The sequence below is a fragment of the Pelophylax lessonae genome, assembly GCF_965119305.1.
Source record: "Pelophylax lessonae genome assembly, chromosome: 11".
In the NCBI taxonomy this organism is placed as follows: domain Eukaryota; kingdom Metazoa; phylum Chordata; class Amphibia; order Anura; family Ranidae; genus Pelophylax; species Pelophylax lessonae.
Window position 1 is genome coordinate 191456482 of NC_138778.1, and position 25086 is coordinate 191481567.

Below are 25086 nucleotides of genomic sequence, written 5' to 3' on the forward strand. Positions count from 1 at the left end.
AATTTGGGGTTTTGGTTCTCTAGAAGCCTTCCCTTGGAGAGTATGGAGGATATTACTCTGCTTCACTTTCTCAGAGCGTTGCCCTTTTGAGTATTTTTGCTTCTGCGGGCGCATCTGAGTTGGCTTGTTCATCTCCCTGTTTGTCTTTTCACAGGGATAGGGTCATTCCTTTTTTGTGTCTCTCCTGCCTGGCCGGTGTTGTCAATCTCTCACTTACCTGAGGCTATTTTCCTGCTTCATTGTGGCGATGTCTGGCATCCTAAGGAGCTTGTTTTGCACGCTTTTGGATGTGGTCTGTGTGGTTCATGTGCCCTTGTCCACTGCGACCTCCTGCTGGTTGGTTAGGTGTCTTTTATGTTCCCGTTGGGCTCCGGGGAAGGCCTGGACCTTTCTAGCCATGTTTTTTCTCTGTTGGTCAATCACTCTTAAGGGCGGGTTCCTCCCTTGTCCATTAGGGCACGCTCCACGAGGGCACTAGTGCCTCTGGTGCTTTCGGGCATCTGTGTCTCAGGGTTGCAAGGCAGCTCCTCGTCTGTGCGTTCTCTTATTAAATTTTCCCTGTTGATGTGTTGAATCTTCAGGTGTTTTTGGGCGCAAAGTTTTTCAGAAGGCTCTTTACGCTTCTTTGTGGCCCCCTTTAGGGGTTGTTTAGGTGGTTGGCATGTTTCCCTTATTTCTCCAATTGTTTTTGGTTTCCCCACCTGTTGAGGCACTGCTCTGGGACATCCCAATGGTCAAGAATACAGAAAAAGATGTGTCTGTCAATGAATTCGAAGAAAGGGATTTTACAGTGAGTAACAAAAATCCAGTTTTTCTTTTTTTTTCCCCCAAAATTGTCTTTTTTTTTTTTATATATAGCAAAAAATACCAAATACCATGAAGTGAAGCTCAATATGTGTTGAGAAAAATGACAAATTTCATTTGCATAGTGTTGCATGACTGCCCAATTACCCTAACGCAGTACCGCATAGCAAAAAATGCCCTGGTCTGGAAGGGGGTAAAATCTTGTGGGGGTCAAGGAGTTAATAAAATGAAGACAAATGTTATACTCCCAAACACATGTACTGTATGTAAGCTCACCAATAAATCCCTACACCAGAGACATCAAATTCGCTGCACATAATCTCTTAAATTGAAAGACACTGCTCTGATCTATTCTTGTTGACATGTTACAAGGGGAATCCCCTCTTCATCAGAGAGGACTCTCCTTGAAATGCATCAGCTAGAATAGATCTTAGGGGCATCTTCCCATGAAAGAGAACTTGACAAAGCTACATCGTAGCGAAACATGTAGTTGTGGCAAAGGGAGGCTCCAGAGAAGCGAGCGCATCACTTCCCTCACTCCATCCAGCTTCTTGTTACACTTGTACACAGCGTGAGTACAGCGCATTGGCTCCGGTCCTAGGAAGTGGCCGCATACTGGACCGTGCGAGCCTTCACAATCGAGGACCATTTCCTCACCGGGACTAAAGGTACCATGTTCCCATGACTTCCATCAGGGATCCTTTACATCACAGCTAGGAGATACAGAGGCTTCAAGGTCCGGTAGTAGGAAGTATGCTGTTTGTTTTAATTTACCCTGGATTTACTCAATACATCTTTATAGACTGCACATGTGAGCTTCATTTGGGGTGATTTTACTTTATCTATGCACGCCAGAGCGCCATCCTTTTTTCTCGTTTTTGCTTTCCCATGAAAGAGAGTATGTGCAGCCGATCTGATTTGTCTGGTTTTAGGATTTATAGATGAGCTTACATACACGTGTTTGAGTATAATAATTTTCTTTTTATAATTACATGGTTTACAACATTAATGCACTAGGCTGATGCATCCTCTTTGTTTTCTAGTACATTTGTATCAGGGCTTCCCCAGTCCTAACAGGGCAGCAAACCATGGTGGTCTAACACATCTCTGCAGTGGAAGTGTGTGGGTCCATTGCCTTCTGTATACCACACTATAGGGTTCAGTCAATCTGCCAGACCAGGTCTGCACACTGCAGGTCCCCATAAAAGTTGTAAGGACCAGTGTTAAGTGGCACATCACTTGGGGACTGGTGCATATGTTTAGAAATTAGTGCTGTGTACAGTAAAGTTTACATTTGGAGGGACAGGATTGATGTTGAAAATTGCACCTTTACAAAGGTTTGCCCCAACAGCATCCCTTACCCTCTAAATCTCAGCTTCCCCCTTCTACTTACCTTGGATCAGCTGGTAACCAACCTCTTTAGCTAGTGAAAGATGGCCTCGCTGTCCTCAAGTGACTGGGACTACAGACAACATTTGGCCACAGGTGGTGGAGGGGGTCCCTACCTGATCTTAGGTAAGTAAAAGATGATATATGGGGAGGGCACATTTATCTAAAGATTGAGTAATCCATTAGAAGAAAACTTTGCAAGGCCAAAACATTCTTATTTAGTTTTTACATAAGTCAAGGGGCAGAGGTATGTGAAGCACCTATATAAGCAAGAGGGAAGATGAGAGAAGTTTGAGATAAGTTTTATAAGAAGCTTTCACAAGAATAAATATTTTACATCACAAGTAAAAAAAAAAAAAAAACAACTTTCTATTTTATGGAAAGTTACACAATCTCCTTTTTAAACCAAACACAGGTCCATTTTGTGAGTGCTGTGCACTGTCCACATATTGGCGAAATCCCAATGAGCCAGACCAGTCATTCCTTCCAGAAGCAGCACAGTACTGGTCTAAAGAGCACCTGTATAGTCAAAGGGTGACAGCAGCCATTTGGCACCATGGCTGTATCCATAAGAATGCAGCCAATTTGTTGGCTATAATGTCAATCAGACAGCGGACTCCACATGGGTTCAGTCCACACAAATGAAGGCTTCCCCATGAAGGTTACAGGTCCTCTTCAAGAGCGTGTTGAAAGCCATTTCTGTTCGGTCGCTGAAGCACCATCTGGCTTTGGCATAGGAAAACCTCAGCACCTGGACTTTTTACAAAAAATATGTATCTTTTTCAGCAAGTGCATTAGCTAGATAAAATACTATGTACATTATCTTGAAACAATACAAAGGAAAGCTAAAACCTCAACATATTTTTATCTTTCTTAGAGGAAGATGAGGGTGTCCCAGTATGTCAGAGAACTACTCCTGACCAAATAGATGCAATGAATCAGTTCTGTCTTAAAATATGTAATACAATAAACATTGAGAGCAAGGCCCAAGGATGAGGCCTAGGCAAAGCTGCAAGGCTTGATGCATTGTCTGTAAATAACCTTTGCTTCAAGGGCTCTGTGAGCTCACCAGAACACTGGATGAGTGGAGGCTGGTATGACGTTGGCCTTTTTTGGGGAGTCGATGGACTGGACCCGTCTGTAGGCCTTTCACCCATGTAAAGAAGGAGACGGCTATGGCTGTCCTGCTCGATTTTAAATAACTCGTATTCAGTGTGGGGGAGGCTGATGCCCAGGGTGGTACAACCTCCAGTGACTGAAATATCTTGCTCCTCCCCTATGGCCCATAAACCATCAATACCACAGCCCCTAGGCCGAGAAGTGTTCAGCATCTGTAAGATGACCTGGTTTAGTGGTTTAACCCATACTTGGTTTACTGTAAACACCAACTCTGTGCCACCCTTCACACGCTCAGAGTGGATGCCTCTGGTGTAGTAGCCAGCTGCACGGAGGGTGAAAGTCGGCTGCTTGCAGAGAGGGTCGGCGTAATGGTAGTAGAATCCTTCCCAAGAGCGGTTATCTGCATGGAACGTCAAGTAACGAGTGAGGAAGAGTACATTTGGACGCACTTCACATTGGCTGCTGACCCATTCACCTCGGAGGTGGGTTGAAGGCTGTGGAGTGTGAGGCAAGACAGGTGGTTGGTGCTCATTGGCGTTGTATATTATCCCACAGACGTGGCATGGGTGAACGTGGTGCTGCAAATAGAACACAAGTGTAAGTAAAGAGAAATCAATTTAAGCCTTATGCCCTGTACACACTATCAGATTATCTGAAGACTTTTGTCTGCAGACTTACCAAAACCATATAATATGAGGTCAAACCTAAACACTTTCAATTTGTATGCAATCCGGCAGGCCCTTGCACTACATAGAAAAGGTAAATCTGAAGACAAAAGTCTTCAGATAATCTGATAGTGTGTACAGGGCATTAGGCCTGTTTCATGTAAACTTCAGCTTCTATAAGAGCAATGTGAACAGCAGCCTTTTATGAAACGGTTGGCAAGCTTAAGCCCCGTACACACGTACCGATGGTCGGCTTACAAATGTTCCTCTTTTCTCCCCGGGATGTTGGTGTCTGCTGAAAAGTGCAAAGACAGCACAAGGACAGCACAAGAATTTTGTCCGCCGACTGCAGAAGTGATGTCATGTAATGGTTAACTTTCCCTGTGTTTTCTATTTTCTGAGCATGCCCAGTCTTGCAAATCTGCGGTCTGTCGGCCGAATTGTGTACTGACAGGCGAACAATCGTCCGTTCTGGTGTCGGCATACAAATATTTTCATGTTTGCACGAAAGACTTTTGTCCGCGGATTGTGCGCAGACATCTGTCGGAGGCACCATACTAACACGCGTACAATCGGCAGATCCTTCGTCCACCGACGTTTGTATGCCGACGATCGGTACGTGTGTACGGGCCTTTATGCATAGCTTTCACTAGCTAAGGAAACATACACAAATCCTAATTGCCTTTTTAAACAAGCTGCTAGCAGGCTTCAGCAAGCTTAAAACAAGCTTCAAATAGTGCTGCAGCCTGCTAGCTGCTTGTTTAAAGTGGCAATCAGCACTCCCATTAGGATCTGTGTTTAAAATTTAGAAACTGGAGCAGAATGGTACTTTAAAATATTGCTTGTTGAATGCTCTGCAAATGCCTCGTAAGAGCTTGCAATTCACAATGTTCTTATACAAGTGGAATCCCATGTGAAACAGGCATTAGTAAGAAATGTTGGGCAGTTTGTGCTGATCTGGCCTTAAGGAAAGTTGTAATAATGTGCAGCCCTTATAGCAGCCAAAACAGGAAGTAGTGTGAAATCACTTCAGGGGACACAGCAATAAAACAAATTGGGAAGAGTTACAACCTCTGTCAGGTTATTATTACTGTTTGTAATACTGCTCTCCCCAATTTTCTTCTTGCTGTCTAAAGGACAGGAAGTGAGGTGAAATCTCCTAAACAGGGTGAGCCGGGGCTGTGGCCGAATAAAGTATTGAAATGTTTAAACTACATTGACCAGTTCATGACCTTCCTTTTAGATTAATCTCTGCATAAAAAAATTACAGCTTTTAATTGGTTGATATGTACAACATACATTGATGCCGTGATAATCAAAAGACATGCATTATACAATACTAATTTGTGAAAGGTGTGGAATGACTGTATCAACCATCCAGGTTTGTGGCCCCTGTGAGGAGCCTACGGTCATAAAACCACCAAGGAATGGGACTTTGAAGGCAGTGATTAGTCTGGCAGAAAACAGATATTCGAGACTAATACAGTTAAAAAGATAAAAATTTTATTACATATCAAATTGATCAAACATTGGGTCATGGATGCAGAAAAGCATCAGCTAAAAAAAATAGTGTACATAAATTACACATAGTAATAATCAGAACCGAGAGATACAGTAATAGGGTCACCAGGGTCCGACATGTTTTGCCAATGTAGTGGGCTTCATCGGGGACCAAAGATAATAGTGACCTCTTAAATGGCTCAATGATTCAAATATTAAGACAAATATTCATAGACAGCGACAGGGGTCTTAGCACACACACGCAGCTACAAGGTGAACCATCCCAGGTCATGTGAGACATCGGATATCGTAGGTCCAACGTCCTGCAGCGTCAGGTAGTCGTGTCCTCAGGACACGACTACCTGACGCTGCAGGACGTTGGACCTACTGATTTCAACAACTTTCTTGAGGTTGAGACCTCCTATCCATTTTTGTCCCTTATGGTGTATACGGTCTGCTGCTGACCCTAGTCCGGTCCAGTATCTGCCACGTGCTGAGGACATGATATCCCATGTCTCACATGACCTGGGTTGGTTCACCTTGTAGCTTTATGTACACTATTTTTTTTAGCTGATGCTTTTCTGCATCCATGACCCAATGTTTGATCAATTTGATATGTAATATGTAATACAATTTGTATCTTTTTAACTGTATTAGTCTCGAATATCTGTTTTCTGCCAGACTAATCACTGCCTTCAAAGTCCCATTTCTTGGTGGTTTTATGACCGTAGGCTCCTCACAGGGGCCACAACCCCGGATGGTTGATACAGTCATTCCACACCTTTCACAAATTAGTACTGTATTAGGGATGTGGCAGTGATTATTGGGTGAACCAGTTGCCGGCCTTTTAAATCATTTCATGCCCATGCATTATACAATAAGTGAGAGCTTTATTCAAAGATGGGGGGGGGGGGGGGGCATTAGCAGTTCTAAATATTCCTGCACTTTACAAAAAAATGCATCTTTTTCAATGATTTACTTTATAAAATTGAGCCTTAACCTAAACTTAAATAGACCTCAAAATAAAACAAAGATATGTAGTATGAACTATACAGAAATAAAACAGATCTGCACCAGTTTTATAACCCCCCCCCCCCCCCCCCCACTGGGGTTGGCAAATTGTCTCCTAATCCAAAATGTTTTTCTTCCTGCTTTGCTATAACCAGGGCTGCTGTTAGAAACCACAGGGCCCCATACAGCCAGCCTGACAGATCCCCCCCCCAAAGAAAATAGAAAACACAGTTTACTATGCTTCAGTTATGAGTGAATACAGTAAGTGATCAATACCGATCATTCCGGAAAGGAAGGTCATATTTTTACCGGACACTTCCCTCACTCTCCATCCTGAAGGATCCTATTATGTGCTTGCAGCTGCTGGTGGGAAGAAGGGGAGGAAAGCTGGCAGAACTGCGAGGGTGGGCAGCAGGGGTGAAAGTATGGTGCACAGGGAGGGTAATGGGTGTGGTGTGGGGGGGGGGGGTCAGTTACTGGAATCGAGCCTTTGTATGGCTCTCTCTGCAGCAGCAGTGAGAGGAGAAGAAGGTGGCTTTCAGTTGCTGCAGAGAGAGCCATACAGGGGATTGGTTCCAGTAATACCCCCCCCCCCCGCTGTGCCAATCAACCTTCCTACCCACATCCGATTCATACAGCTACCTAGGCCCCCGTGCATTAGGACTGGTGGTACCCCCTTATCCTTGGCCTTAACATTTCTTAAAATACATTTACAAATAAAGAAGCCCACTGTTGTTGACTTACCAAAGCGCTCTGTAGTGCCTGCTGGTATCCGTTTGGCCGGTAGTGTGCCCTTTCTGATCGATCTGTATGAGTGTCTCCCAGAAACAGCTTCTCCACCAGTCCTCCCCCCTGTTGTCCGTTGTATTGCTTCTCCAATCTCACTAGACTTAACTCATGCATGGAGAAGGCGATGGCAGCAGTGCAGTCTCTGCCCCCTTTAGCGCTGAGAAGCTCATATACCCTCCCTGGTGCCCATGTTCGCCCGGTGGATAAAAAGCCAGAGCAAGTCCTGTTCATCTGGGCCCTGATGTCACTCATGGCTTCCTGGCTGTAAAATACAATCCCCACTTTCTGCAAGTGATATTCAGCCTCGGTAGCCCCCCTCGTAATCCAGGATGCTTGGCGTAGACGCAGTTTTCCCTTGATCACCAGAGAGTAGGAAGGGTGATGACAATGGGGGTCTGTATAGTAGAACTGGAGAGCCTTGAACAAACGACTAGGATAGAAGGTGTAGGATCTTGTAAGGAATTCTGGGCCTGGTCGCACTTCGCATCTGTAATCAGTAAATGGAAAAAAAAACAGCAATAACTTCATGTATAACTTATACTGTCTTGTTTTTTTTCTAGGAATTTGCATTTTATATATACTTTATTGCCAAGGGATTCAGTACACTTGACCATCACACCTATATGAGCTTTTTGGACATCCCATTCCAAAACCATGGGCATGTGTATAGAAATGCCCTTACCTATCCCTCTCTCCTTTGTGGCTCAAACAGCCTCTGTTCTTCTGGTAGTGCTTTTCACAAAATTTTGGAGGGTATCTGTGGGAATTTGTACCATGTAACCAAAATAGCATTTCTGAGGTCAGACATGGAGGAGAAGACCTGGCTCATAATAGGGTGGAAGTCAGGGCTCTGTGCAGACCACTCAGGTTCCTGCACAACAAACCCATCAAACCATGCCTTAATAGAGATGGCTTTTAGCACAGGGGCACAGCTATGCTGGAACAGAAAAGGACCTTCACCAAACTATTCCCAAAAGGTTAGAAAGACATTGTCTAGGACAGGGGTCTCAAAGGTTTCTAAACAAAAGGCCAGTTTACTGTCCTTCAAACCTTATGGGGGTAGGACTGTGGCCAGTGGGAGAAGAAAATGTCCTGGCGTCAGTGGGATTACGCAATGCCTCATGCTTGGTATCAGGTAGGAATAGTGCCCCATCATTGATATCAGGGGTAGGAATAGTGCCCCATTGTTAGTGTCAGTGGGAGGGAGATAGTGCCCCATCATTAATGTCAGTGAGAGGAATAGTGCCCCATCATTAGTGTCAATGGGAAGAATAGAGTCCCATCTTTGGTGTCAGTGGGAGGAATAGAGTCCCATCATTGGTGTCAGTGGCAGGAATAGTGCCCCATTGTTAGTTTCAATGAGAGGAATATTGCCCTATCGTTGGTTTCAGTGAGAGGAATAGTGCCCCATCATTGGTGTCAGTGAGAGGAATAGTGCCCCATTGTTAGTATTAATGAGAGGAATATTGCCCTATCATTGGTTTCAGTGAGAGGAATAGTGCCCCATCATTGGTGTCAGTGGGAGGAATTGTGCCCTATTGTTGGTTTCAGTGGGATAAATAGTGCCCCATCATTGGTGTCAGTGGGAGGAATTGTGCCCTATGTTTGGTTTCAGTGGGATAAATAGTGCCTCATCATTTGTGTCAGTGGGAGGAATAGTGCCCCAATGTTAGTGTCAGTGAGAGGAATATTGCCCCATTGTTGGTATCAATGAGAGAAGTAGTGCACCATCATTGGTATAAATGGGAGGAATAGTGTGTCATTGTTGGTGTCAGTGGGAGGACTAGTTCCCCATTGGTGTCAGTGTCAGGAACTATTCCTCATTGTTGTTGACAGTGGGGGGAGAATAATGTCTCAAGGGCCGGATAAAAGCAAGGAAGGGGCCACATCTTTCCCCCGGTCCACATTTTTGAGTCCACTGGTCTAGGAAGATCTAAAGCAGTCTGTGATTCTCAATTCACTGCAAATCAAGTGTCAGATTATCCTTGATCAGTACATTATGTGGCAAGCTGTTTACTGATTTGTTGAGTTATTCCTGCTGTGATATAGAAGAAACATCCCTGTTGATTAGTTTACAGTAAAAGGGGCAATTCATTTTCTCACCCTGTGGAGATCCAGTGACCTTCTATGTTAGGAGGCAAGACAGCTGATATACGGGCTCCATCCTGTAGGTGGCGCAGTTGGTATTGACATTGAGGCTCTTGGTTCAGCTTTCCAGAGCTAAGAAACTGCTCAGGAGGAACTGGAACATCCCATAGCTTATCTCCATAGACCAGAGCTGTGAAAGGGACAGAAAGAACATACTGTATATCAATTCCATGTAAATTGTACCAAGGACCATATGATAAACAGCATCACAAAGAGAACTGTTCTTGCCCAGGGCAACCCGGATTATAAAATGAATTCTCCCATGCTGCACTAGAAACATTAAAGGCAGAATCATGGCTCTGGCAGATGGGAATCTGCTGGCTAGATAGATGACTGGCAATAATTAATGGAAATAACCAAACTAACTATACATTATTACCTTTATAGTATAAGGACAATATAATAGCAGAGTATACCTGAAACCCAAACTTTTTTTTCCTTTCTGCGTCCCATTGGAGAGATTCCCCTTCACTTCCTTACCCATAGATACAATCAGGGGAGGGCTGGCAGCCTTAGGCCTGGGGGCCAAGTTCAATTAAGTGGCCCATTGAACCATCCAATCTGCTCACCATTCGTGCCCACCTGGTTTTATAACAGATATTGATGTTATGAAGCCAGACAAACAATGCAATGTAGTAACATAATTCAATGTTCATAGCAACAAAGGAGGTTTAACAAAAATACATGACACCACGCCAAGCAGGGCCTAGGAAGCTCCTATCGGGTGCAGGAGCGTACTCTGCACACTCATATCACTCCGCTGCAGCTCTGTAAATATAACATTGTGTAGCGGCGACCGGCAGCTGTATACAGTGTCTGGCCTCTACATTTATCCAGCGCTGATTTCGGCCTTTTTACCCGGCATCAGGGCGGCCTGGGGGGCAATTGCCACCCTGCCCCCCTTCCCAGTCCTCCCCTGGATACAATAGAAGACAGGAGGAGATCTCTCCAGAGTGAAGTAAACTCCTTCAGAGCAAGTGCCCCCACTCAAAGATTTTTTCCTCCTCTCCTGTTTCCGGTGACAACTCAAACTTTTTGGTCCTCCCTCATTTTCAATCCCAGTGACAACGGTCATTGAGAGAAAGAGAAAGGGCGAATCTTCCTAGCGGGGGTACAGTGGGCATAAAAACAGAGGTGCTAACTCTTCCCTGTTCTGTCCTAAACTAAAAAAAAAAAAAGTTTTGGTTTTTAGATATCCTTTAAACTTCTTCCACATTTTTCTTCCACAAATTTAAAAGCCCCTTAGTTTTGTGCCTACAACTGCCTAATGTAAAATATGTCCCTAGTCTCTGGCTAATGCTGGCCATACATGGTGCAAATTTATTTGCTACAACTACGGGTTGCAGGAAAGAGATTTACACGATTCCTCCGTCAACACAGACAGTGTCTTCTCCTGGCGGGGGAGGACGGGGGAAGCTGTCCCCGCTGGGAGAAGACAGTGATTATCGTTAGTGGCTATAGCAGTCGCTAGCGATAATCGCAAGAGTATCCGGCAGGCTGGTTCCTGCTGAACCGGATGAGATTCGAACTGTATATGGCCGGCCTAAAGCTTCATCCTAATTGTTCTGCCATATGGATTTATCACCGATAATTCTTTACAATATATAAATGCATTGCATACTGTACTTGCTAACATCCCCCAAAAATCCACCATATCCCTGCCTATTGCTCACATGATACCATATCACACACAGCATACCCTATTATATCATGATCGATATCATGTATATACAGTATATATATATATATATATATAGATATATTTCCATATCTATCTATCTATATATATATATATATATATATATATACAGTATTTCACAAAAGTGAGTACACCCCTCACATTTTTGTAAATATTTTATTCTATCTTTTCATGTGACAACACTGAAGAAATGACACTTTGCTACAATATAGAGTAGTGAGTGTACAGCTTGTATAACAGTGTAAATTTTCTGTCCCCTCAAAATAACTCCACACACAGCCATTAATGTCTAAACCGCTGGCAACAAAAGTGAGTACACCCCTAAGTGCAAACATCCAAATTGAGCCCAAAGTGTCAATATTTTGTGTGGCCACCATTATTTTTCACTGCCTTAACCCTCTTGGGCATGGAGTTCACCAGAGCTTCACAGGTTGCCACTGGAGTCCTCTTCCACTCCTCCATGGCGACATCACGAAGCTGGTGGATGGTAGAGACCTTGCGCTCTTCCACCTTCCGTTTGAGGATGCCCCACAGATGCTCAATAGGGTTTAGGTCTGGAGACATGCTTGGCCAGTCCATCATCTTTACCCTCAGCTTCTTTAGGAAGGCAGTGGTCGTCTTGGAGATGTGTTTGGGGTCGTTATCATGTTGGAATACTGCCCTGCGGCCCAGTCTCTGAAGGGAGGGGATCATGCTCTGCTTCAGTATGTCACAGTACATGTTGGCATTCATGGTTCCCTCCATGAACTGTAGCTCCCCAGTGTCAGCACTCATGCAGCCCCAGACCATGACACTCCCACCACCATGCTTGACTGTAGACAAGACACACTTGTCTTTGTACTCCTCACCTGGTTGCCGCCACACACGCTTGACACCATCTGAACCAAATAAATTTATCTTGGTCTCATCAGACCACACGACATGGTTCCAAAAATCTATGTTCTTATGCCCCATACACACGTGCAGATTATCTGCAGACTTTTGTCTGCAGACTTACCAAAACCATATAATATGAGGTCAAACCTAAACACTTTCAATTTGTATGCAATCCGGCAGGCCCTTGCACTACATAGAAATGGTAAGTCTGCAGACAAAAGTCTGCAGATAATCTGCACGTGTGTATGGGGCATTAGTCTGCTTGTCTTCAGCAAACTGTTTGCTGGCTTTCTTGTGCATCATCTTTAGAAGAGGCTTCCATCTGGAACGACAGCCATGCAGCCCAATTTGATGCAGTGTGCGGCGTATGGTCTGAGCACTAACAGGCTGACCCCCACCCCTTCAACCTCTGCAGCAATGTTCGCAGCACTCGTACATCTATTTCCCAAAGACAACCTCTGGATATGACGCTGAGCACGGGCACTCAATTTCTTTGGTCGACCATGGCGAGGCCTGTTCTGAGTGGAACCTGTCCTGTTAAACTGCTGTATGGTCTTGGCCACCGTGCTGCAGCTCAGTTTCAGGGTCCTGGCAATCTTCTTATAGCCTAGGCCATACTTATGTAGAGCAACAATTATGTAGAGCAATTTTTTGCCATGAGGTGCCATGTTGAACTTCCAGTGACCAGAGTGAGAGCGATAACACCAAAATTAACACACCTGCTCCCTATTCACACCTGAGACCTTGTAACACTAATGAGTCACATGACACCGGGGAGTGAAAATGGCTAATTGGGTCCAATTTGGACATTTTCACTTAGGGGTGTACTCACCTTTGTTACCAGTGGTTTAGACATTAATGGCTGTGTGTTGAGTTATTTTGAGGGGACAGTAAATGTACACTGTTATACAAGCTGTACACTCACTACTTTACATTGTAGCAAAGTGTCATTTCTTCAGTGTTGTCACATATAAAAAGGTATAATAAAATATTTGATTTTGTAAATTTGCCCACTTACAAAGAAATGAAGGGTTCTATCATTTTTATCATATGTGTATTTTAATTGATAGAGAACAAAAAAAACACACACACGATACAATTGTTATAAACTGAAGCCCCATACACACACGCAGATCGTCGTCATACAAACGTCGGCGGACGAAAGATCTGCCGATTGTACGCGTGTTAGTATGGTGCCTCCGACAGCTGTCTGCACACAATCTGCGGACAAGAATCTTTCTTGCAAACATGAAAATTTTTGTCTGCGGACACCAGAACGGACAATTGTTCGCCTGTCAGTACAGAAATCAGCCGACAGACCGCAGATTTGCAAGACTGGGCATGCTCAGAAAATAAAAAACACAGGGAAAGTTAACCATTACATGACATCACTTCTGCAGTCAGCTGAAGTCTGCGGACAAAATTCTTGTGCTGTCCTTGTGCTGTCTTTGCACTTTTCAACAGACACCGACATCCCGGGGAGAAAAGACGAACATTTGTATGACGACGATCTGCGTGTGTGTACGGGGCTTGAGTTGCAGTTCAGTGAGTAAAATACGTTTTTGATCCCCTACCAACCAACAATAATTCTGGCTCCCAGAGACTGGCTACAGTATGTGCACATGTGGTACACAGATTTGTCCTATCAATTTAAGAAGGTGCTTCTAATGACAGCTCGCTATGTGTATAAAAGACACCTGTCCACAGAATCGCTTTCTTCCATTCTGCCCAGGTTTACACTGAGGCAATTCAGCTGAACTTGCACGACTTCAAGCCCGCATTTCAGTTCAACTTCAGGGGTGATTATACAGACATCTGTGTGGGTTCCTTAAATGTGTGACACACACAGTATTACTATTACCAAAAGTATTGGGATGTCTGACTTTACCCGTACATAAACTTTAATGGCATCCCAGTCTTAGTCTGTAGGGTTTAATATTGAGTTGGCCCACGCTTTGCAGCTATAACAGCTTCAAGTCTTCTGGAAAGGCTGTCAACAAGGATTAGGAGTGTGTCTATGGGAATGTTTGACCATTCTTCTAGAAGCACATTTGTGAGGTCAGGCAATGATGTTGGGCGAGAAGGCCTGGCTCATGTCTCTGTGAGCATTCCAGAGGTGTTTTTATCGGGTTGAGGTCGGAGCTCCGTGCAGGCCGCTCAAGTTCCTCCACCCCAAACTCGCTCATCCATGTGATTATGGACTTTGCTTTGTGCACTGGTCCAAATCATTTGGTGGAGGGGGGATTATAGTGTGGGATTGTTTTTCAGGGGTTGCGCTTGGCCCCTTAGTTCCAGTGAATGAAACTCTTAAGGCGTCAGCATACCAAGACATTTTGAACAATTTCATGCTCCCAACTTTGTGGGAACAGTTTGAGGATGGCCCCTTCCTGTTTCAACATGACTGCGCACCAGTGCACAAAACTAAGCCCATAAAGACGTGAATGAGTGAGTTTGGAGTGTAGGGACTTGACTGGCCTGCACAGAGTCCTGACCTCAACCCGTGAGAACACCTTTGGGATGAATTAGAGCAGACACTGCGAGCCAGGTCTTCTCGTCCAATATCAGTGCCTGACCTCACAAATGTGCTTCAGGAAGAATGGTCAAACATTCCCATAGACACTCCTAAACCTTGTGAACAGCCTTTCCAGAAGAGTTGAAGCTATTTTAACTGCACAGGGTGGGCCAACTCAATATTGAACCCTATGGAGTAAGACTGGGATGCCATCAAGGTTCATGTGCTTGTAAAGGCAGGCGTCCCAATATTTTTGGTAATATAGTGCGTGTGTGTGCATATATATATATATATATATATATATATATATTTATGCATTTGTTACAACATTGATATTTTTAGGATATTTTAAGGGACAAATCTTTACATTCAAGGACCGTCCCTGTAAATCATGGACCCTATGCACATCTGATAAATAGTATTCATAGAACAGTATGCAGAAGGTCATTGTGGGTTGAATGATTCATGATTCATGTCTTTCTGGAACAGTCTTGCTCCCGTGTGACAAGGCAGCATTTTGCTCCTGGAGATTCAGAAAGGATTAGGGTGTCTCCGCATGGTTTAACAGGGTGCCATCCTGTCTCCAAACCTCCAGACAAGGGTAACAGGCTCATATTGTACAGAACATGACATCACAGGAGCTGTCAAATGGCAGATCTCTGCAGCCATAAAGACGTGTCATGTAGTGGTTTACAGCTCCACTTAAAGGGCCATTAAACCTAAAACACAAGTTCACTTCCATAAAAAGCCATCAATAAACACACGCAGAAATACATGTTCCCATGCACTAATAGACACTGAGTTACTTCAATTGATTTTACCATTTGATAAGTATAGCTGAGTGAATTCTATTGTCTTAAGTCATAACATTTCAAACCGAAGTTGGCCATACAGTAAGTTGAACGCATTGGGTGACCATAAATGTCACAATGCCAATGATTCTCCAACACTCGATACAACCCTTGGGCAAAGATGGGGCAGTTTAGATCTAACCTAGGGAGTGATAATGGGCTCTTTCCACTGTGGAAAACTCTTTATATTGCCTTTGGCAACTTGGGTGATCCTTCTCCCTTCTTCGATAGAAGGAAAATGTCAACTCCATGTACACCTCTTAGGTCTGCCGCACATTGCGTGAAAAACAGCGGTAGGCGCTAGTACTGCTGATGATGGGTATTAACATTGATCTTATGGGTAAGTGATTGGACAGAATAGAAAACATACTAGACTTTCTCCTTGCTTCATTTAACATGCATGCTCAAGTGATCTGAGCTTGCATGTTTACAAGTGCAACCGATGCCAAAATGATTGGAGGCCAATGGGGTTATGCCAAAATCTCTGACATCCCTTTACCAAAATAACTGGAACTATGTGAGGGATTAGCTCGGAAGCGGGTGTGGGTGACCCCCTTGGGGGGGTTCGTTACACAGAGAGATAACCGAGGAGTGGCTGAAAACAATGGTCTATGGTTTATTCTTGCAATTTTTTTCACACAAGTGCAAGCATCAAAAACACCATAATTCAAAACAAACATAAAATAAATCCTGGCCACTGTGGGCGTCTACCTTCACACACAGGAACCTACCTAGGGAGTCTGTCCCAGCCTACTGCTGGGCAGACACTGCTGATCATGCAGCAGACAATCAATAGTCCATTTATTTTCTCTTCACATAGAAAATGTCCATGACCTCACCTTGAGAAGTCTTTAGCTGACTGCTCTCCTCATCGCACATCGCTTCAGGAGCCAGCAATCAGTAATCATCCTCTGGATAACTTATAGAGGCCTTAATTGCCTCATCCTGAACAGCTGAAGCCTTTTCAACGTCCTTACACCTTTCTGGCTATCTCTGCAGCCGACACCCTATAGTAATTGGTGAATTTTCTAAACCAGGTGGAAATGTATCTCCTGTCTGTGACAACACCCACAGATTTACCTGACTTCCTGTCACAACAGTTACAAGTGTTGTACAGGACCAAACCTCACTTTTATGATTTTATGCTATGTGTATGCATGGTAAGTAATGAGCTATTGTAACATTGCATTTATTACCTCATACAGAGATCACAGTGCTCCCCCTGACAATAACTTCATCTGCTTTTCTCTCTCGTAACGCAGCACCATCTTTGTTCAGGCATCATTTAGGATCAGCATATACTTCCTGGACTGAGATGACGGCTCAGAGATATCAGACAGCCATATAAACCCTGGCACTTGTGCATTTTTGGCTGTCCTAATAGATGTCTGAGTCTGACACAGATCAACCCCTGCTGAAGTCTTTCATCTTGTGCCTTGCTACAAATTTACGATGCTGTAGTTTGTTCAGTGTAAAAAGAGGAGACTGAGAAAATGCTTCCTCCTGTCTGCAGCAGACTGATGACATATTCTCAGCCTAGGCAAAGGCGCTGGACTGCAGCGCAAAATCTGCTTTTTGATGATAAAAGGTGGTGCTTTTTGTTCATAGACTTGCAAAGTTACTGCAATGTCTACATCAAAAGTTGGCTTTGTATATAAACATATGCCTACATTAGGTTAAGGTATTGCTGTACTTAATGTATCCCCCCCCTCTCCCAATTTTTATTTTTTAATAAATATTGGCATTTGTTCCACAATCCTAAAGTGTTACTAAATCCAGGAACCTGCATTCACTATATCTGATCTCCCGCAGTACAAAACATGAAAATGCAATTATTTTAGTAAATAAAAACTGCTAAATATCTTTTTCATCAGCAGTATATAGCAGTCTTGTGCCTTCTATGAGTGTCTGTTTAAAACTTGGAGGAGGTTCCATTCTGCACTGACTCTCCTTTGAGGATGCAGGACCCCTGACCCTCCGTCTGGACAGTGCTGATTGGCCCTGTGCTGATCACATGCACCCTCCCAAGAAGAAAAAAAAAATCTCTAGCAATACACAACAAACTGAGCATGTGCAGCCAGTCCCCTGGTTCTGTATTATCAGGAGATAGATTGGAGACTGGAAGAAGGGGAGGATCAGAGAAGACAGGATCAAACAGCCTTTTTACACAATGCAGAGGATTAACCCCTTAGGTTCAATAGTGAGTATAACCAGCATGCTTTACTGCATATACAGACTGATTTTACTATTGTGGGTTTAGTAACACTTTAACTCCTCATTTTAGTCCATACATTTCCATAATTATTTGTGATTTGCTCTCTGAAAATATCTGTAATCTTTATTTATATTAAATTCCTAATGTTCTCTGCCAGCAGCTACAATGTAAAATCAGGCTGAGGCTGGGAGTGTCAATACTATCTGCTCATAAAGGGAGGAGACTGTGTCAGGAGGTAGAGCTTAAACTCTATAAAGAGTTGATTACAGACCCAGAAAATAGGAATCCCAGTTTCTTTAAGTTAACAGAGTTGTATAGTATGAAAGATCGCTAATAGAACCAAGAACTGGCTGCATGAAAAAAAGACAAATTGGCAGTAGACACTCTATGTACATGAAAAGGTTTTTTGACTCCTTGTTTGTCTGGTTGCACAGTACATGATAGGAGACCCTGACTGTTCACATATTCTGTTTTCATCTGAGTTATTGGCTTTTCAAGTTCAGATTTGGCTGTAAAGGTTCTCCTGAATCTCGGATCAGAGCTCGACATGCTGGGAGACAACTGCTTGGCTGGAACAGTCCTGTGGTTTTCTGTTATTTTGATACCCTTGTCTTTCTAGCAGCTAATCCAAAAATTAAAATCACTTAAATTTGTTATTATTGTATTAGGTCACAGCATTCTCAGCTGCGGTCAACTTTCTTGGCCACGTGTTATAAGGGTTGCAGAAATGAGGCTCCTGGTCTCCTTGTTATTCTGAAATTAAGGCAGAACTCAAGGCCAATGACTAAATATATGTTTAAAATGTATATATGGGCATTGTTCTGCCTGCCATAATATGTGTTGTTATGTTCTGTTACCACTGTAGGCCCTACTGTAGTCTCTTCTGATCACCTGCCTACTCATTATACTAGCCTTTCTCAAATGATTTACCCTAGAGGAACCCTTAAATTTAATTTCAGGTCTCAAGGAACCATTGCTGAAATTAATTCTTTGAAGGTCAGTGGGAAGAATGCCTCTTACATTGGTGGTCAGTTGAAGGTATGCCCTCCTTGCAGTGGTTGTCAGAATGCTAGCTGAAAAGACCATTGGTGTAATGCTGATGGCTCTGCTGAGTGACGTTGGACCCAGAGCTATGCAGACACCATCAAATGTGACCTTAATCAGCCACAGCTCAAGGAATCCCTAGCAACCTCTGGAGGAACCCAAAGGTTCCATAAAACCCTGGTTGAGACTGGATGCATTAGTATTAAAAAACATCATAACACTGCTGACAAAATCCTTAAAGATGAATTCCAGTTATGTATAGTTTTACATAGTTACATTGATCCAGCTTAGACCAATGTAACTATGCATATACCATACCTAGTTGAACCCTTTGGAAGCTGGGATTACTGTAGTAGGCACCATAACTACAGTGATCTCCGCCAGCTTCCGAGTCCCATGTCGAGAGGCTCCCCGGCTGTATTGTAAACACAGAAAGTGGTCTGTTTGGCATGGGTGCCATTCAGAAATTGCTTTGCATTCTCTCAATGAATGCAGATATTTTTCTGATTGGATAAAGTGGAAATGTGGGGCAGTGACATCATGATCTCCACCTTGTCCATTCAGAGAGCGCTTTGCATTCATTGAGAAAATCCAAAAGGTTCTTTGAATGGTGCCTGTGCCAAGTGAGCAATGTCATGGGTTCAGTAAGCAGCAGTGCAGTTGTTTGGCAAGGGACCTAGAAACTAGTCGAGAACCCTGTAATAGTGGTGCCTACTACAGTTATTTTCTGCTTCCAGCAGTATTGGCCAGTTATGGTCAATGCACAGTTACATTAATCCAAGTTGGACTAATGTAACTATGTAAAATTATCATATCTAGAATTCATCTTTGTGCTCCCTCCTAAATACCCCGCTCTCCCAGCCCCTAGAGCCTAAAGCATGTTAGAGCATGTTAGTAGTACTGGGCAATCGAAGAAAGTATTACTGGTTTACAGTTCATAATTTCCGACTCACGTCCTGTGCATTCCTATGAGCTAAACCCCTGTTTACCCTCTCTGGAATGTATTGCCAGTCCACTGTATAGAAAGTCCACTAGAGGGCAGGAAGCGGTGGCTCTACCACTGTGCTACCTTTCTCTCCCCACCCTTGAGAATTCTTCCTTAGAATGCCTGGAGAATTCACCCCAGAAAATGGCTAGAGCAATGCCATGGGTGACATCAGGCACAGAGGAAATGAGAAAGCTTTTAGTCCAGAATTTCAAATTTATCCCAAATACACCCAAAACATACAAAAGATCTTAGTTCTGTTTTAACCTTTATTTATTTAGAGGGAAAAATACTATCAACGAAGACAATAGACTCAATTCATGCCATTCACAATCATTATTTTAAACCACTTGACTCATTATTTTCAGTCCTCATTGGGTGTCATTGCTGGGAAAACCCTGTTATTATGGCAAATAACAATTATTATAACTCAGCCAATTGTATATCCGGGTTATTAAACATGGTTCTTTTATCTCATAGTTCTAACATTGCCAATGGCATACAACTGCCAAAGGAATACAACGTGGTGTACACGGAAAATTCTATTTTATTCAAACTTGCCCTGTAAAATGAGAGTTAGAAACTGGAAGTCTGAATTAATGAGGTTAAGATTCTTTCTAGTTCTGAAGTGTTTGACGCTTTAGGCCAGTTTCCAAACTGCGACCCGAGGGCTGGATGCGGCCTTTTGCAAGCCTTTATCCGTGCCCTTGGGACACTATTCCTCCCAATCACACCAACAGGAGGCCATAATTCCTGCCACTCACAATAATGATGGGGCACTATTCCTCCAACTGACACTAATGACGGGACACTATCCCTCCAACTGACACCAATAATGGGGCACTATTCCTCCAACTGACACCAATGATGGGGCACTATTCATCCCACTGATATTAATGATGGGGCACTATTCATCCCACTAATATTGATGATGGGGCACTATTCATCCCACTGATACCAATGATGGAACACTATTCCTCCCATTGATACTAATGATGGGGTATTATTCCTCTCACTGACTCCAATGATGGGACAATATTCCTCCTACCAACACCAACGATGGAGCACTGTTCCTCCCACTGACACCAACGATGCAGCACTGTTCCTCCCACTGACACCAACGATGGAGCACTGTTCCTCCCACTGACACCAACGATGGAGCACTGTTCCTCCCACTGACACTAACGATGGAGCACTGTTCCTCCCACTGACACCAACCATGCAGCACTGTTCCTCCCACTGACACCTATGATGGAGCGCTGTTCCTCCCGCTGACACCGCCGGTGGGGCACCGCTGCTCCCGCTAACACCGCCGATGGGGCGCCGGTCCTCCCTCTCCTACTGATCCTCCTCCCGCTCCTACTGATCTCCAACCTTGAGTCCATGTTTATTCTCACTGATGCTGGGCCGGTACATTTCCTCCCCAACTGGAGAGAATCCGCCCCCCCCCCCCCATAAAGTCTGAAGGACAGTAAACTGGCCTTTTATTTGAAACATTTGGCGACCCCTACTTTAGGCCTATGGACAGTCAGTGACTGGCAATGGTCTTAAAACTGGCTGCCTCCATCCGGTTTGAGGTTAGTAACTTATGCCTTCTTCTTTTACATACGTCCTGCTTAGTGTTTGCTTGCATGAGCAATTATTTGCATCTAAACTTCTATTCTTCCCCATAAAGCTAATGTAAAAGAAAAAAACAGTTTGGTAACTCAAAAGCTAATTATAAGCAACTCAGATACAAGCCAAAAGCACCTCAAGACAACAAATAATAATTCTGCATTTGACATGAGTCTTACGCTTGCTTGCACAGAACCTTACGGAAAACATGATTGTTACTCATAAAAAGTGTCCGATGTCCCTTTAATAGCTGAAACACATGGAACCATTTTTCAGATAAGACCATGGCTCTGCAGCTAATCTGGACCTTCCCTTTACGTTTATTCCTGCCGCTATCATCTGACTCCATTCATTGCAGGGTTGATAATCCACTCACGGCGTTTCCTTGTCCGGGCTGGATAGAAAGCAGATTGTGCGCGTGGTTTGTTTCTGCAGCAGACGGGAAGGCGAGAGGTCAGCGGGAGGGACAGCCTAGTCTAATTTACTATCGCTATGAGTACCAGGACCTAGGCCCCATCACTTACCTCACAGGTTTAATGAATACAGATGTGTATAATCCAGGGGATTCTGCATAAGAGATGAAACATGTGTACCCGAATGTGAGTCACATGACATGGGCATCCGCTGAACTAGATGTGACACTGTCACAATTATCGCCTCACCTATACATCTGGCTTTGATCAATGGCAGTCTACAAAGCCGGATAGAAGTACATGAGAATGTATGCATCTTCTAGATGTTACAATTCAGCTGAACTCTGCAAATAATTGCAATCAAATGTTCTCATAAAGAAGTAATTGCCATCAATAAGGTATCTACAAAGCAAAAACATAAAAATGTAAAGGAAAGCATCAGCTGATCAGCAATCGCTTGTCAATTTTTGCTTACAGGACTCAAAATCTCATTAAAATGGCAGGTGTAGTTTGAGTTTTAGGGTTCTGGTAGATGGGCGGAATTTCCTGTATTTTATGGGCGTTTGAAGCATACAGGACAGCAGATTCCCATTTATTTTAATGGCATAGATGACATTTCATAATCTGTAGACTCACAGAAATATATGCTGCCAGAAAGACACCAACATCCCTGCAACTTTATACCAAAAAATACACTAGAAATAGGATTTTATAGGTGCCCTAGCAATTTACATATAACAATATACACTGCTATTAAAATTATTCAAATTGATTTACAAAGTATTAAAAGTACAACGCATTAGTGCCATGCATGTCCTATTTACAGATCCACAATGTATTGACATTAAAAAACACTTGTTTCACAACCCTACTCCATACCTCCCAACTTTTAAACTTAAGAATGAGGGACATTTCAGGGAGATAGTGACCTGCGGCACGCTATGCAAGTCAGAAACAAAGGATCACTATGGCACATGAAAGGCAGGAAGGATCACTATGGTACATGGAACTAAGGAAGGATCAATATGGTATATGGAAGGAAGGAAGGATCACTATGGTACATGGAAGGAATGGAGGATCACTATGGAACATGGAAGGAAGGGAGGATCACTATGGCACATGGAAGGCAGGAAGAATCACTATGGCACATGGAAGTCAGGAATGAAGGATCACTATGGCACATGGAAGGCAGGAAAGAAAAGATCACTGTGGCACATGGAAGGCAGGAAGGATCACTATGATACATGGAAGACAGAAAGGATCACTATGGCAAATGGAAGGCAGGAAAAATCACTAAGGCACATGGAAGGCAGGAAGGAAGGATCACTATGATACATGGAAGACAGAAAGGATCACTATGGCAAATGGAAGGCAGGGAGGATCACTAAGGCACAGGGGAGGCAGGAAGGAAGGATCACTATGGCACATGGAAGATAGGAAGGATCGATATGGTAATTAGAATGAAGAAAGAGAGAGAGAGGGGTGAGTTCATTCACACACTTTCACTCACCCAAAGCTGGCTGTTCTCCTGAGGCTCAGGCAGTGATATTGTGTGCACTGCTTCAAATTTCCTGCCCACACAACCCCTTCAGAGCCACAGGATTGGCTGTAAGCCAGGATTTGTGGGCAGACACAGGGGGACATATGGAGGAGGTTGAGCAGATCCAGTCTCCCTCCTCCTCCTCCTCTTATAATCTGTAGAACAGATGGGCAACCTGGTAGGAGGGGGAGGTTGGGGTCTATGCTGGATAGGCACTGCGCAGTGCACACTGACAGGTGGAGTTAAGTGCTGGCACTTGCTGGAACTGGGCCCTGCTGTGGGATATAGCCCTGAATTTGTGGGACACTGGGATTTATTTGAAATCTCGGGATGGTCCCGGCAAATCTGGGACGGTTAGGAGGTATGCCTACTCTGAGACTATATGCATCCTTTGTTGTAGTCACATGATGACAAGATCCTAGATGACAGTAGAAGAAGATCTCAGCAGTTATGACACAATGTGATTTGTGGGTTCCAAATATCCCACTTCCTCTAGTTCTGTCAAACAATTGGAGGGGTGTGAGTGAATATCCCTTCAATGTAAAGAAAATGATACAATTCTATTAGACCTCTTTTTTTGCCCCACAATAGATAGTGCATGATCCTCAGGGAAGACAGAGGCTACATAGCTACATTTAAATAAATATAGTGATGCAGCGCCACTGATCACAATATAGTGCAAATAGCAATGAAATGTGTGCAAAATGTGCAAGGTATACCCAAAGTGCTATAAGAATCCAAATTTACATAATTCCTAAATGAATCAATATAAAGTGCTCACATCAATAGTCAATGTATGATTCGCATACATACATCAAGAAATTGTGCAAATTGGCAAATACTATTAGATGTCTCGCGTGACCACATCAAATAGGCAAAAACCACAAGTGTTAGGTGACATAAAAGTCCACAAAAAGGAGGATAAAGTGCTAGGTGCTTATCCGGTGACTGGATGCATGGTATATATCGCTGTTAATCAATACAAGCATACAGTCTCTTTAACCACTTTACCACCGGAGGATTTTGCTGTCTTACGTCTGAGCCACTTTTTGCGATTCGGCACTATGCGACTTTAACTGACAATTGCGCGGTCGTGCGACGCCATACCCAAACGAAATTTATGTCCTTTTTTTCCCACAAACAGAGCTTTTTTTTGGTGGTATTTGATCACTGTGCGATTTTTACTTTTTGCGCTATAAACAAAAAAAGAGTGTAAATTTTTAAAAAATAACAATATTTTTCACATTTTTTATATGAAATTCCCCCCCAAAAAAATGTAAAAATCAAAATGTTTTTAAATTTTTGGCCAATTTGTTTTCTGCTACCTATGTTTGGTTAAAAAAAATCACAATAAGCGTATTTTGATTGGTTTGCGCAAAAGATATTGCGTTTACTAACTAAGGGAAAGATTTCTGTCATTTTTGGTGTTTTTTTTTTTTAACAAGTAATGGCGGCGATCTGCGCTTTTTTTTGCGGGACTGCGAGATTGTGGCGGACAGATCGGACCCCTGACTGACATTTTTGGGGGTACCAGTGACATTACTACAGTAATCAGTGCTATATATATGCACTGTTACCGTAAAAATGACACTGGCAGGGAATGGGGTTAATTTTATTGGAGAGGGAGGGGTTAATGTATGCCTGGTGCTTACTAATGTGTGTGGGGGGAGGTGACTGAGTGACACAAGGACAGATCCAGGGTTCAGCTATGCTGAACCCTGCAATCTGACCCTGCCTGTCACTTACACAAGCAGGCGGATCTCCACACTCGATTACCCGACGATCGGGGAAGAGCAGCGGCGATCGCCGCTGCTCCTCCCCTGGCCCGACTCCCGCTGTGACTGAACACAGCGGAGGCGAGCCTCCGGCGGCGCGCGCCGCCGAGAAAGGGGAGTGTCTGGCGACGTAGGTC

At 43.6% G+C, this 25086-nt stretch overlaps 1 protein-coding gene across 1 annotated transcript in view; it reads right to left on the reverse strand.

Annotated features, from left to right (window-relative positions):
- Positions 1-2491: 2491 nt before the first annotated feature.
- Positions 2492-25086, reverse strand: part of APCDD1L (APC down-regulated 1 like) — a 90036-nt gene continuing 67441 nt past the window's right edge. Inside the window, exons 2-4 of the mRNA XM_082271939.1 lie at positions 9381-9555; positions 7233-7764; positions 2492-3890 (exon numbers count right to left, since the gene is read on the reverse strand). Of these exons, the coding sequence (XP_082128065.1) occupies positions 3132-3890; positions 7233-7764; positions 9381-9555 (1466 nt within the window). The 3' untranslated portion in view covers positions 2492-3131. The remainder of the gene's footprint in view (positions 3891-7232; positions 7765-9380; positions 9556-25086) is intronic.